At 47.9% G+C, this 14906-nt stretch overlaps 1 protein-coding gene across 1 annotated transcript; it reads right to left on the reverse strand.

The window, feature by feature from the left end:
• Positions 1-12051: 12051 nt before the first annotated feature.
• LOC148183365 (uncharacterized) lies at positions 12052-13344 on the reverse strand. The gene has a single exon (XM_088061452.1). It carries the CDS (start codon positions 13342-13344, stop codon positions 12052-12054), a length of 1293 nt encoding a protein of 430 aa, XP_087917578.1.
• Positions 13345-14906: the final 1562 nt, after the last annotated feature.

The following is a 14906-nucleotide window of genomic DNA, read 5'->3' on the forward strand; positions in this document are numbered from 1 at the left end:
CGTAATTCCACCAATTGGGCTGACCCAGTCTCACGACTCTCCAAGACTTGCCACTCAGATCCTTCCTTCCAGGTAGCAATGGCCTTTCCAGTCCTCCCCAAACCATCAGTAAAGACAGTGGGGCCTTGCACAGGCTCCTGACTATGTTTGGGCCGCAAAGAAAGTTTTGTGAAGTTTGCCACTTGCAGCAACTTATGACTGGGCAGATGGTAAGTGATCTGCCCAGAAAAATTCTCTAGAGCACTTTGCATGGAAATACTGTTTGCAAAGCTTCAGTCAAAGTCCTCCCGCGGTACCGGGAGCACAATCTTCGCGGGATCTGCACCCATCAATTGTAAACACCGTTGTCGGCATTTAATTATCAAACGAGCTATCAGCTCAAACATCGCCGTTGCCGTCTTCTGCGGCTGATGGGGCAGGAAAATCCATTCTAGGACATGCAAGGGATCAGACCACTCATCATTCCACTGGCCAATGATACCCGCAGGATGCAAATCTGGAGTAACAATGAACACAGCGACATCAATGGAAGGGTCAATGCGATGAACCTGACGAGCGGAAACCGCTCGCTGAACCTCCTCCAGCACCTGCTGCGCCTCTGGGGTCAGTGCCCGAGGTGACTTTAAATCAGAGTCACCCTTCAATAGACCAAACAAGGGGGACAATTGTGCCATGGTCAGTCCCAAGTAGGGACGCAACCAAGTAACGACACCCACCAATTTCTGAACATCATTCAGTGTCTTCACCGAATGCACAAATTGCACCTCCTGGTGTTGGACTGTCCGTTCCAAAATTTTCACCCCTAAGTTCTTCCAAGGAGGTTGTTGCTGAACCTTTTCTGGAGCCACTTGCAGCCCATGAGAATGCAAAGCAGTGATCAGCTGAGTCCGTATCCTCAGCAGCTCATCCTGGGTGGGCGCAGCCACCAAGATGTCATCCATATAATGATAAATATGAGCATCAGGAAACTGCTCGCAAACTCCAGACAGGGCTCAAGCCACATACCATTGGCAAATGGCCGGTTAATTTCTCATGCCGTGCGGCAAAACCCTCCATTGATATCTCTGTGCAGGCTCAGCATTATTGATAGCTGGCACTGAGAAAGCAAATTTCGGTCTGTCATCGGGATGCAAAGGAATTGTAAAGAAACAATCCTTCAGATCCACAATGAGAACTGGCCAATCACCGGGAAGCATGGTGAGTGATGGCGTGCCAGCCTGCATTACCCCCATGCTTTCCATCACGGCATTAACTTTCCGGAGGTCTTGCAATAACCTCCATTTCCCAGACTTCTTCTTGATGCAGAAAACAGGAGTGTTCCAGGGACTGGTCGAAGGCTCCAGATGACCCTGGTCCAACTGTTCCTGCACCAATTCACAGAGGGCGACTAACTTATCATGAGAGAGGGGCCACTGATTTTCCCAAATGGGTTTGTCCATCAACCAACATATGGGAGGCGTAGGACAATCTGCACCCTCCAACACAGTGGCCCCCATCAAAAATCCGTCCCCATATGCACCCCCCATGCAGCCAGAACGTCCCTCCCCCAAGAGTGTTAACCAGGAGTCTTTCGTGACATACGGCCAAACCATGGCCGTGTCCCCCTCGGGGTTCGTGACGAACACAGGCCTTCGGCTCACATAGCATTGCGTGGCTCCTGCCAACCCCACAACTGATGTCTGCACCTGGTCCAAGGGCCATCCAGAGGGCCAGTCGGCAGACCCGATGATCGTGACATCTGCGCCAGTGTCAAGAAGCCCACGAAGACTGACTTCTGACAGTGTCTCACCAGGGTTGGACAGGATGCTGAGCCGCTCAGGACGATCCTTGGCCACCAGAACTGCAGTCCAGTGAACCTGAGGTGGCCCCGTGGATCCGAAGCCGCCAGTTCCCCGCTGCCAACCTTCCGCTCTGCGAACACAAGACTTAAAAGGCACAAGTTGAGCAAGTCTGGTTCCCGCAGGAATAGTAACAGGGGGGGTGAGTGTGGAAACCATGGCGTAAATACGCCCCGTGAAGTCTGAATCAATGATTCCCAGGTGCACAATGATGCCCTGAGCAGTGGCACTAGATCTCCCCACAAGGAGAGCACTCATGCCTCCACCCACTGGGCCCGAGGCATCCAAAGGAACCCTGTACATCCTACAAGAGTCCAAGACAACCGTGTCTGCTGTGCAGACATCAAGGCCTGCAGAGCCAGAGGTGCTGGCTACAAGCTGGCTGAGCAGACCTCCACTGGCTCCAGAGTGTGAAGACAGACTTGTGTCTGTGCGCGTCTCTCCGTCGCACTCGGCTTCTCGTTTCCCGAGCCCAACAGACTTAACATTGGCATGGACCGTCGCCCTGCACACATCCGCCCCATGATTGGCCCTGCCACACTGGGCGCAGTAATACAGAGGAGCCGAGGCTCCCTGTGCCTTCTTTTTCTGCCTCTTGCCGGCCTGAGCAGTCCCCCGTTGCTGATGCCCACCAGGCGGCTTTGCCAAAGGTGGCCGCTGCGCAGCAGCCACAGTAGGGGTCTCTCCAGCATTGACACTGGCCTCTACACAGGCTTGCGCCATCTGCGGCAGTGAAGGATCACCAGGGATCGCATTAATGACCCTCTGACATGCGGCATTACAATTAGTCTTTGCGAGAGTCTTAAGCATCACCTGCCTCGCCATACTATCCTGCACCTGCCGCTCCACAGAAGCAGTCAGCCGATTCGCAAAACGCAGAAAAGACTCACCATGTCTCTGGACAACACTCGCAAAAGGCTCCTTGGGGGCGGCCAGTTCTAAGGTCCGCACCAACGCCGCCATGCCGGTCTCCTTACACTGCTCAAGTACAAGAAGGTCAAGGTTAACCTGCCTATTAACATCAGCAAAGCTATCCTTAACCAGCAGAGCATCAGACCCGATCACCCGCCTGGGATCTCGCTGACCCAAGGCAGTATTCTGCTGTACCACTTGACAAGCTATCTCAGCCCATACCCCCTCAAAAATACTATACTCCACTGGCTGAAAGACAACACGGGCTATATTCCGAAAGTCATAAGGTACCAGCACACCTCCCACAATGCCTCGAAGAGCCTGCATAACCTCATTCGACCCAAGGCCATGCTTTTCAGCCATCTCGCGGAGATCTGTCAAAGCCTCCCAGGATAACGGCTGATGAGTCCTCTGACCCCCATCCTGAAGCACAGGAAATGCCTGATACCGCCCCGGAGGAGCGGCCTCACTTGCCGCTTCCCATCTCGAAGAGTGCCCCGAGACAGGACCAGGCACCGGGCTGGAAGACCCCACCACAGCATCTGGCGCCACAGCCACCGTAACACCAGTGGAGTCCGAGGAGCCATCCTCGCCGTCTAGGGGGCCATCATCAACCTCATCATCCTTAGCCCTCACAGCACCCCAAAAGGTCTTCAAACGCCTCTGCCGCACAGTCATCTGGCAGGGAGGCAAGGTCCACCGGGAAGCCGAAGAAGCTCTAGCAGCCCGGGATCCTTTCCCCATGGAGGCCACCGGCTTCGTCCCCGCGGCATCACCACCCGAACCAGTGGTAAACAGTGCGGGACCTCGGTCCGCCCGGGCCGCCAGAGGCGACGGGGGGGACTGCCTCCAGCCGCAGGCTCGGGCGATGCCTGAGAACGCGAGGCGGGGCTAGGTGAAGCTGGCACAGCGCGGCCCGCCTCCCGCGAGGGGGGGGAACCCGGCGCCGGTCGGGGCGCAGCCCGCGGAGACGCGGCACCGTCCCGCTCCGCCACCAGGGGCCGTCCCGGGCACGCAGGAGGAGAAACCCGCACCCCGGAGCTGGCAGCCAGCCCGGGGTCTGAACAACGTGCCGCACCCGGCCTCACGTTGCACAAATCTGACGCGGGAGGGACAACGCTCGGCAGCGCCCCCAACAACATCCCGTCGGGAGCGCAAAAGCCAGGAGTTGGTACCGGCCAGCCCCCCTTCGGAGCGGCGTGCGCATGCGCGGCCACAGAGCCCAGGTCTGCCCAATCCCCCACAGCGGGATACGACACAGCTCAGCCACAGCGGGGACAGGGGACCGTCCCTGACATCGCCCCCAGGGGCGGCGCCGCCCCCTGCTCAGGCGGCCCCCCATCTGCCTGTGCCGGGAAAGCACACCAAGGAGGCGACCCCACCCCAGCCCGACGCTGCCGGGGTGCCGGACGCGGCGGAGTTACATCCCCCCGTTCTGCGGTGCCTCCGACAGCCCGCCGGCCGGAATCCAACCCCGCCCCAGACCGACGCCACCGGCGCGCCGGGCGAGACGGGGCCTCATCCACCAGCTCCGCCTCGCTCCCACAACTGGAATCAGAGTCACCTCTCTCATCCAGATCAGAGAGAGCGGCCACAGAACCCGCAGAAGAGGGCGAGCGACTACGCAAAACGCGGGCGCACCACCGCCAAATCCTTAGCAGCCGGACCAGTCGGGGCTCATAATCGAGCAGCAGAGCCTCGAGCAGGGAATCGCCTAAAGTGTCCCAAGCCGACTTCGAAAACATGGCCTCAACCACAGGGAAAAAACCCTTATCTCTCCCATACTCACACAATCGCTGAAATTCAGCATTCGAAACGTCAATCCCTCTCTGATCCAACACCACATACCATATTTCCATAACCAGGCCCTCTGTAGGAGAGCCCAAAAAGAGCCATAGCCACAGGCTAGATAGTACCGTGTAGCCGTCACGTGCAAGACACGTCGAGGTCACCAGATGTCACCGCTGAAGATGAATAGATCACACGGACACAGGTCAAGGTGTGGTGAAAAGAAGAGAAAGTTTATTTTTCCTCCCAGGATTTATAGGCTTCTGACCACGGCCAGGGATTGGATGGTCAGGATAACACTTTCTCACTGCACTGGCCATGAGAGATGCCCATCACAAGACGTGTAACAGAAAGAATGTACACATATCTATGTTTACAGTTACTGTCCTGGGAAAGTCCTTAGAAAACTATGTTAGCAAGCTCAAAAGCTGAGTTTTCAGGGCGACATGTTAGTTCACTAACCAATAAGTTTTACCTTTCTGTATTTTCGCGTATTGGTCTATAAAAGAAGATCTGAGGTAATAAACCTCCCTCTCCTGTTCAACTCACAAGAGAGTTGTGTCATACTGCCTCGCCATTCCTAATATAGTGCAACATCCAAGAACTATTTTGCAAGGCCAGTCCTTGGGTCCGCCTTTTAAGAGCATGCACATTTGGTTTTAATTTCTCTTTTATCAACTTTTTATTTGGGCTGGGGTTCTTTTTTCCACAGGCAGTAAGCGTTGATAGCTATGTTGAGTAGCCTGGGCCCCATTCATCTGTTCACTGTAGGTTATCTTGCTTTGTTCAGGCAGGACCTAACCCTAAAGTCCAAAATTCTTCTTGCCTATGCCTAAATTCTATCTAACAGCAGGAGAAAAAGACATAGCAAAAGCTATTCTAACATTATGCATATAACATTCACCTTAATACTTGAGATAAGCCAATATCACAATATGTATTTATAACAAACAGATTCTGGAGCAACTTTTATTATGGGTTAAAGAACCCTGTAACTGTTTCCTAAATGAGCGAGGCTTTGATGTTAAAAACTCATGTGAGTAGCTGTGGCAGGGAGTGCTGGAAAGGATACTGATAACGAACCAGGGGAGGATGTATTGTTGTTAGCTAATGTTACTCTTGGAAAGACGCCAGACCTGTAGTCTCCCTTAAAACGACCCTTACCCCCTGTATCCGGAACCTCCAGTGCTTAGCGGAGAAACGTTTGCACCTTGGGTTGGGGATGCTCTGGCGCCGTCGCCGCTTCCCCCCCTCCCTCTCCTTCCCCAGCGGCGGCTGCGGCGGGTGTCTCCGGGGCCCTGGCAGAGCGCCCAGGAACAGCAGCATCTTTTTCCCCCCCACACACACCCCCCCAGCACTGCATTCTCACTGTGCATCACCTGAAGAGGGCAGCAGGGGTGGGGGGAGTGGTGGGGGGGCAGGCGGGCCCCGGTGCCTGTCCCATGCTCTGCTCGGAAGTCTCGAACACCTACCCCCCACGGGGAGCCGGTCCACTGCTACGCAGCTTGATCCGCGAATGTTTTTCTTTGCAAAATACCCGTTTAATTAATGAAACTGAGTTGCAGAGAATTTATCGCACTCAAAGGAAAGGAAAGACCGGCTTCCACCCTGCTGCTCCCCCTTTCCAGTGTTTGCAATGTGGAAAAGGTTACCACTGAAATGAAGCCTGTAGATTGACATTTGTTAAAGATGGTAAACCTCTCACCCTGCAGCACGTTCTGACTCAGAGCTTTTCAACAACTTCCACACATTCACAATACTCTTCAGCACATCTTGGACATTACCAGAGATTTAATAACTGTACAGTAATGTTGTAGTGCATCTAAAAATCTTGGTACCTCCCAAGGGTAAAACTCACCTCTGGTTTGTGTAATGTTAGTTCCTACCTGAGAACCTTCCTTCCCTTCCCATTGGCTGTGACCTCCCTGCATCCCCTAATCACCCCTGCCCCCTGGTATAAGAGATGAGACCCAGAGCATTTCGCTCTCTCTCTTGCCCCGGATGGACGGCAGACAATAAACCCGGCATTACTCCAGCAAGTTTGAGCCTCCTGTGTCTAGATACTTTGAGTCCGTGTTGTATCCACTCCAGGACCCCCTCCGCCGCCTGTGCCTTGAGACGAGCAGGCTCTCACCACGGGGGGTGGGACAGAGGGGTCCCGTCTGGGAGAAGGAGTGCAACACAGTAACTTGATAGAATGCAAGTATCTTTTGAAACCACTTTGGAATTTAATGTTAATATAGTTGTAATATCCCAGGCTTGGCTTTATAAACTTGTATACACCTCCTGTGAAGAAAAATTGGAAAATTTAGGTATTGTTAAGTTTCCTGCAGGTGATTTAGTTGTTGTACTGATCATAAAGATCTGAAGACCATAATATTCATAATTATAGACATAGCTTTTGTGTCAAAGACAGCTGAGAAACTTTTCTGTGTCATTTTGGAAGTGAAGAGATAACCTACAAGAAGTCAGTATGCTTACATTCCATTTCATAGTTAAGAAGACTTCTATCTCATGAGCTTCTGAGAAATACTTAATTTGTCCCAACCTTAGTGTCTTTACAAATTAAAATTATTCATGTTAAAAAATATGTTTCACTATATCACAATAACATTTTTTACTTTTGTTAAAACTAACTTTGTATTTTCAATAAGCTGTGGATTTTATCAGGACTCTATTAGAGAGATTCAAGGTTAGCTGTGTAACTAGTGTATTTCTGCCTGAAGATAGCATTATAGAATTCCTTATTTAAAAATGCTTAGCAAGGCCTAAAACTTTTTAAAAAGAATGCTGATATATTGCATGATTAGTAAAACTTGTCATATAAGATGTATACTGCCTTTTCAAGAATTTTGATTTAAAACTATGATTGCACTGACTTAATACTGACTTTTTTTCTTATTAGTAATGATGTTATTAAACATTATGTTATTAAATTAGAAAATTGTTTATCTGAAAAGATATTTGCAAACCCGGTAGCCTCAGAGCATCATTTATCACTATGTGGATAATATTATAGTTTGTGGACAGGAAGATTCATATTTGTAAAATAGTGTGACCCCTTAGAAAATTCAGTAGATCCCTCCTTGGAAATATTTAAGGTGGATATTAACTGACCAAAATGTGCAACCACAGAAATTAACTTTAAAGCCTGATGTCAAAACATTGAATGATTTACAAGAGTTACTAGGAGCAATTAGCTGGCTGAGGCCCATGGTAGGTTTAGACACTCATCAATCAAAGCATTTCTTTGCTCACTTCCCCGTTAATGTTATCTGCAGAAGCTATTTGAGGTTTAGATATAACTGGCTCATGAATCTCCACTGTAAAAGCAGGCAGAATTGTGATAGCTTTACCTGTTTGCTTGCTTTTTACCCCACAGCTTTATTAAGATAATTTTATTGTGAATTGTCCTGGTTTAGGGCAAATTTGGGAGGAAACTTCCAAAGGGGTCCCTCTAGAAAGCAGATTTAAGCAGCTCCTCCCCCAACTGGTTCAGGAAAATATTTCCTTGGAGAAAAGTGGAAAAAACCCTGTTTATTTAAAAAGTAAAGTTTTCACAAGCATAAAAAATGGATAATATTAAACAATAAAACCTTTTGCTGTTCTGAAGACATGACAAATTCAGAAAGCCCTTGTTGTGGGGTGTAGCTCAGCTCACTCAGTCTCTTATCAGTCCCTCCTGTGCTGGAAAATGCTGCGTCCCAGGCCCTGGTAGGCCACAGGTGTGAGCTCATGGTGTTTTTCTGGGTTTTCAGTCCAGAGCAGGCTGATCAGTTCCAAGAAAAAGAAAAGCCATAGCCCGGGGAACTTCTCTGCCTCAGCTAGCCAAAAACTAACTAAAAGCAATGGACAGATCTCTCCCATTGTCCATGCGGCAGAAAACACAGTCCGGGAGCAGGAATGTGGAGGAGTGAGTGCAGTTTCTGAACACAAACTGCGCACTTTTTCTTCACCCCCTTCACTCTCAGAACCAGTCTTTAAGGTGCAGAACTTAATATCCAGCATAAACAGAACAGACAATGGGATACAAGCATCATAAAGTTACCCTAGGACATGAATATTTCACCCTGAAGAAACATGTGACAACATTTCAAATAGGTACAGCTATTTAGTGATTCAAGTGTAATTATTCTTCCTTGCCACTTATAAATTGAAATTGGATTTGATATCAAAACAGTTTAAGTACAGTGATGGACCACAAGTGGAGTAGGCAGTAGCACACGCCTTTAGAATCAGCTGAAACCATGACTTTGTAGCTGTTTATATATATGTCAGTCTTATACACCCACTGACCTAACAGAGTTAGTAAAACCCTGGGAAACTTATGCTTATACGAGAAAAGTACTGACCGTGACTAGGCATTTTTAATGTTTATAGTTACCATGAGCCATTCTCAAAACTGAATTGTGTAATCACAACATATTTGCCACACCTTTATAATTTCTTCAATAAATCCATGTTCCTGCCATTTCATTTATAAGTCAGTCATTCACTTGCATATTGTACATTGGTGCTTAACTGTTGTGTGCCAAGTCATCAGTAGCTTTCTTGTAATGATGGAGTCAAAATAAGTTAAATTCTGTTGTATCTGAAATTTTTAAAGGGGCACTCTCAATTTTGAATCTAGTCATTGGAGACATAGTCAAATCAGATCTCTTTGGCTATTGTCCTTAACTTCCACTGTCTTTTTTCTTCCAGCAATTAATACTTTTTCCCTTTTACTATGCAATTAATTCACACTTAAGAGTACTACAGAGGGCCTGTGCTTATAGTAACCATGTGCACAAATTGAACCTAAAATTTGCTTTTGTCAAAGGTTAATCAATAAATTCATTGTCCAGATAAAGTAATTTAGCTTATAGTTGATAACGTCCCTATTAAATATCATAGACTGGGAGTTGTCATTTATGTTTTTCTGTATACCCAGCCACTGTCTCGGGAAAATTCAGATAATTTTCATACAGTATTGGCAGATTTTATGCCACAGATTTTCTTTGTGTTCAGACAGATTGTTGCAGAAATGTTGTTTACTTGCCTTTAACACTAATTGTGTGCCGTAGCCTTGTTCTTGGTGCACGTAATGTTTTTTGTTGGAAGATTAGGATATGCAGTGAAGGCAGGCGTTATATGGCAAGAAGATCAAGAATGGAAATATGTGGTAAATTGAACAAGGTGGAAAGAAGTTCATGAATGGATATATGCAATAACTCCAACAGATGGTTCCACTCAACAGGGTGAACTTCATGCAGCGGTGTTAGATCTAAGGATTTTTACACAAGAAGCTGTTAATATGATTGGTGATTCTGAATATGTTGTTTATATCATAACATGAACACATTGAGTTTTTATAAAGGGATTTAGCTGTATGATATTTACTTGATGCTACTTATATGCATTTCTTAGGTTGTTCATTGGTTGTTTATGCTACCACTGATTATTTAGCTAAGAATGGATGACAGGCTAAACTGTTTGCTTTAGAACCTATCATAGCCTTGTGTAGTTATCTACAAGGAATGCACAATTTTAAGAAACCTTCTCAACTGATATTAATAGAGGTTTGTTTGTAGGATATGTTAGGGAAACCCTTCCAGTTGAGGCCTTGGCTCTGGCCAAGCTCTGGTCCTGGCTGGTTGGAAAGTGTGCCAACAGACCCAGATGTTTCTGAACTAAAAATGTAATCAAGTCACTTTGACTTGCTGATTTGGGCTTGTAAAAGCTGGACTCCCTTTAGAGGTAAACTTAGAAACCTCTCCAGGAAAGGTCCTCCAGGTCCTCACTGTGAAATGGGGCTCACCAGCTATTGCAGACTCTGGGTGATGGTACGGTATTTAGGCAATTGATGATGGATCTTTCTAAATTACTATCCTTTCTCTTGTGTACTAATGATTACATGTATTACCTTGCTTCTTTTTGCTTGGTGTGAGTTTATTTTACCACATGTATTGTCTTACTTTAATGTTGCCTTCATGTTCATAGTAAGAGACAAGCATGTTATAAAAAAAAAAGAAGGGGGAATATGACTCCTCAAGAACATTTAAATAATGCGATATTTACACTAAAATTTTTGAATGCAGATCATCAATTTTGATCCCAAGCAGAGTCATACTGCTCTGAAGATTTGTATGTGGGGAACCCATTTCTAAAAGTTTTACTTAAAGATCCACAATTGGGTGTGCAATGGCAAGGCCTAGATGATTTACTAACCTAGGGGAGAAGGTATGCATGTGTTTTACTGCCAAAAGCTCTAAAGTGGCTACCTGCTTGTAGAGGCCCAGGGTCCTGTTACCAAAATGCCTCAACCCTGGAGGGGACACACAAGAGAGGAGAGATACCCCTCTAGATTAGGGTGAGGAAAACCTTATTCCCATGGGCCTTTACAGCCACATGTTAATACCTTTTGGGTTCTGTTATTCTAATGGTTTATAAAAATTGATATCACACTTGTTCAGCACCCATTTACCATTTATATACCCTTTCTAGAATGTTCTTCCTTCCCTTAACCCCCATTGGCTCTGTTTTGCTGCATTGCTTCACCCCTGTTATCCCATTGGTTCTCCTGTTCTTTAGCCACCCCCCTGCATCACTTTCCCTTGTCGCTATTGGACCTCGACCCTCAGACCTTCCCCTTTTGCCCCATATTTAACCCTGTGCCCTTAGCCCGATCCTGTTTTCGTCCCTGAATTCGAGGTTGTTCTCATCTCTGGATCCTTTGAATAAACAGTCTTCAGATACCCAAACGAGGACCCATCCCTTTGCCTTCATTGTCAGTAATCTCCAGAGGTGTTCTCTGGGCCCCAAGGGTGCAGGTCGCTCTCACGGGTTCCTTGCAGCACATGCTGTAACACCTGCTCAGCTGGAAAAATATAGATCGCCCCTTAAGATGGACAGAGCAAACATATGGATCACCCTCACTAATGCTATGCATACCAATACCATGTGCATTTCTGTGTCAACGCCCAGTGACCCCTTCTGCATGTGTTTGGTAGGAGTGTCCATCAACAAAAAGCATTTTGGTAAGCTGCACAATGAAAGTATGCAGCACAACTGCACGGCACCAGGTATTTTTAGCAACACTACCTTGCGGTATAATTGGACCTTGGAAAGTCAACTAATGCCGCGACGACGGAAAGGCCGGAGCGCCGCGACTTCTCTAGAGAAGCAGTCCTGAAAAGGGCTGGGCCGTAGCGCGTGTGAGCGGCTTCGGGCAGGCAAGTGATTCCAGTTTGGCTCAGCGGCGGCGGGCAGGTGACACGGGAAGCAGGGACGAGAAAGCTGGTCCAGCGTTCCGCTAAGCACAAACCTTTATTCAGGCAGAGCTTTGGCAAAGGGAGCCAGCAACAGCTAATCTCTTGAACAGGGGAAAACCCGGGATATTTACAGGAGAGGAGAGGGGTGGGGGGAGCCCGAGATACATGTATCGGGGTGGAACAGCAGGGGGGAACACCAATGGGGCACAACAGTTTAACATATCTAACTCAAAGATCCCTGGGAGCGATACATTGTGTCTCTCTTACAGAGAAGTATCTTGTCTCCAGGGGAGAGCCAGGATCTCCACACCCACAACTCCCCCTTCCTTACTTATTAAAAAGGCATCTCCTAGAGAGTTAGCTAATAGCTTCTTAAAACATGAAAACATACTTAGGAAGATAATAACAATTAGGAAAACCCAAAAAATGTTTTTGAGGAGGGAGGCAACCCATGTCTCGAGTCCCCAGCTCACAAAAAGGTCTTCAAGCGACTGGGCCTCTTTTTCAGTCTGGAGTTTTTGGACTGCATGTTGGAGTCTCTGGATGCGGGCGTGGATGCCTTCACTGGGGCTGGAGAGGTTAAAGCAGCACAAACCGTTCGATTCCTCACAGCTGTGTCCATGGGCCAGGAGTAGGAAATCTATGGCAGCTCGGTTTTGTAGCGTGGCATGCCTAACAGTCTCTTCATCTGTCAGGAGCTCACTCAGGACTGAGGAGGTCCGGTTGGTCTGCTTACCAAGCCAACACTCCAGGTGAGAAGGCTCACCAAGGGCTTTAGCAGCAGCCGCCCACGGCAAAAATGCCAACATCACCACCCTCTTTGTGTAGGACCGATCTTTAATTTGGCTATTGCAATTTTCATCTAATTGGGCGAGATCTTTCTTTTGGCGGGCCAATTCATTCTTTTTCAGCCAATCATGTATTACAGTTGAATTTGGAGTGAGGATGGTAAACTGTCCAAGCGTGCAAGGACCTCCCCGGAGTCGGGAAGGGATTCCTGCCCACACTCTATCCCCACAGATCAAGAACACTCCCCGGGGCAGCACTCTGGGATAGTGAGAGGAGGCGGATCGTGTGATGCTGGTGTAATTGCACCATTTGGACTGATTGTATATTTTACTGTTGGGAGTCACATTTTTCCTTGATTTAATTGCCCTTTGGTATTTTGAGGCAGGCCATGTATTGGCTACTGGGTGATAATTAAAATTTATGCAATAGGTAGCTTTGGAGGATCCCAAAAGCTCTAATTCCTGGGGTTCCTCTGGTGCATGGGGCAAGATCTTTGTCCACTCATCCCAAATGTCTACCGGCTTGGGTTCTTTCCCTGTGAAAGGATATTCATGGGGCTTTAAAGGAATCCCTACCAGGCAGGATGACAGAGGGTTGGCGACGCTGCCCATGGACAAGCACATGCGTTCTTGTTGGAGCATCTTTACGAGGGTGATCCACACGTTCTCCTGGGGCTGTGCTACTAGCCAGGCCTCTACAGCTGATGTTTTCAGGAGCATCCAGATAATCAGGAACGTCAGGAACTCAAGGATGGTTTTGCTCTCCATTTTCTATAACAGGACATAAAAGATTAGCTCTGATTTTTGGAGGGGGGGTGGAACTATTTTCCTTTTCCCCTTCCTCTCCTGTCTCCCCCCTCTTTAAAAAAAAACAATTATAAGCAAGGTTATTCTGTGTATTGGGGACACATGACCCGACACCAGCAGCAGCACAGAGGTGCATTTTGGTGTAAACTGGCAATTTGGGCTAGGCAACGAGGGTGAGAAGGGGAAGGGGGAGGGAGTTAAGAAGACTTGTGTAATGTCACGGTGTCAGGCGTGACGTTGGCAGTCGTCTCGTTGTGGCCCTAGTAGCAGGACGGTTTGGCCTCTGTCTGGTTGTTGGTCTGGTGGCAGGTCGGTTCGGTGGACTCCGACAAAGTCTCTGTTTCCAGGCTGCAGTGGACTGCTGTTTTTCTGGACCTCTGTGGGTCTCAGGAGACTTTGAAAGTTCTGAGTCTGGTACAGGGTTTGTAGGGCCTAAATAAGGTTTTACATTTTTCCCTGGGAGCCACTTAGATCCTGATGGTGTGGACACACATGCATACCCTCTCCCCCAGGTAATCAATGGGAAAGGTCCTGATGTCCATTGTGATTCAGGATCCTTGAACAGCACTGGCAGCTTCTCCGTGAGTTTGGCATGAGTTGAGTTCGAGAAGTGCCGTATTACAGGGGGGTCAGGCTCTGTAGGCGAGCAATTTAGAAAGTTCATGACATATAGAGCCTTACAGAGCCTCTCAATGGGAGGAATGATTTCTGTTCCTCCCCGCTGGTGATCAAGGACTCTTTTCAGGTTTTGGTGGGTCCTCTCTACTATTGATTGCCCTGTAGGGGAATGAAGAATGCCCGTGGTGTGTTTCACCCCCCACTCATTGAAAAAGTCTCTTAATTTGTGAGAGGTGTAAGCAGGTCCATTGTCTGTTTTAATTTGTTCTGGGACTCCCAGGGTAGCAAAAGCAAGGAGAAAATGTCAGATGGTGTGCTTGGCATTTTCTCCTGCATGGGCTGAGGCAAACACTGCACCAGAGAAGGTGTCTACGGAGACATGTACATATTTGACTATCCCGAAGGACGGGATGTGAGTGACATCGGTTTGCCATATCTGGCAGCTGTTAAGTCCTCGGGGGTTAACCCCGGAGTTAACGACCGGTATTTGGAAAGATTGACAATTGGGACAGGTAGCAACTATTGCTCTAGCCTGGTCTCTGGGTAGTCTGAACATTCTCATCAGTGCAGGCACGTTTTGGTGGAAGAACTGGTGGGACAATTTTGCTTGTGCGAAAATGTCAGGGACATTGGCTGCTCCAGCAGGCATGGCTAAGGCGTCTGCCCTTCTGTTTCCTTCGGCAATGGCACCTGGGAGGTCAGTATGTGCCCTCACATGCATGATATAGTAAGGTTGCTTTCTGTGGGAGATAAGATATACTAATTCAGAAAGCAATTTGTATAAATTTGGGTTAGAGACCTCTTTTAGAAATGCATGTTCTGCTCTCATAGCTATTCCAGCCACATAAGCAGAATCAGTCACCAGATTGAAAGGTTCTTGGAATTTCTCAAAAGCTCTGACGACG

Source organism: Pseudopodoces humilis, chromosome 12, assembly GCF_049639895.1.
Source record: "Pseudopodoces humilis isolate 2021_Gansu_Grassland_sample_001 chromosome 12, ASM4963989v1, whole genome shotgun sequence".
NCBI lineage: Eukaryota > Metazoa > Chordata > Aves > Passeriformes > Paridae > Pseudopodoces > Pseudopodoces humilis.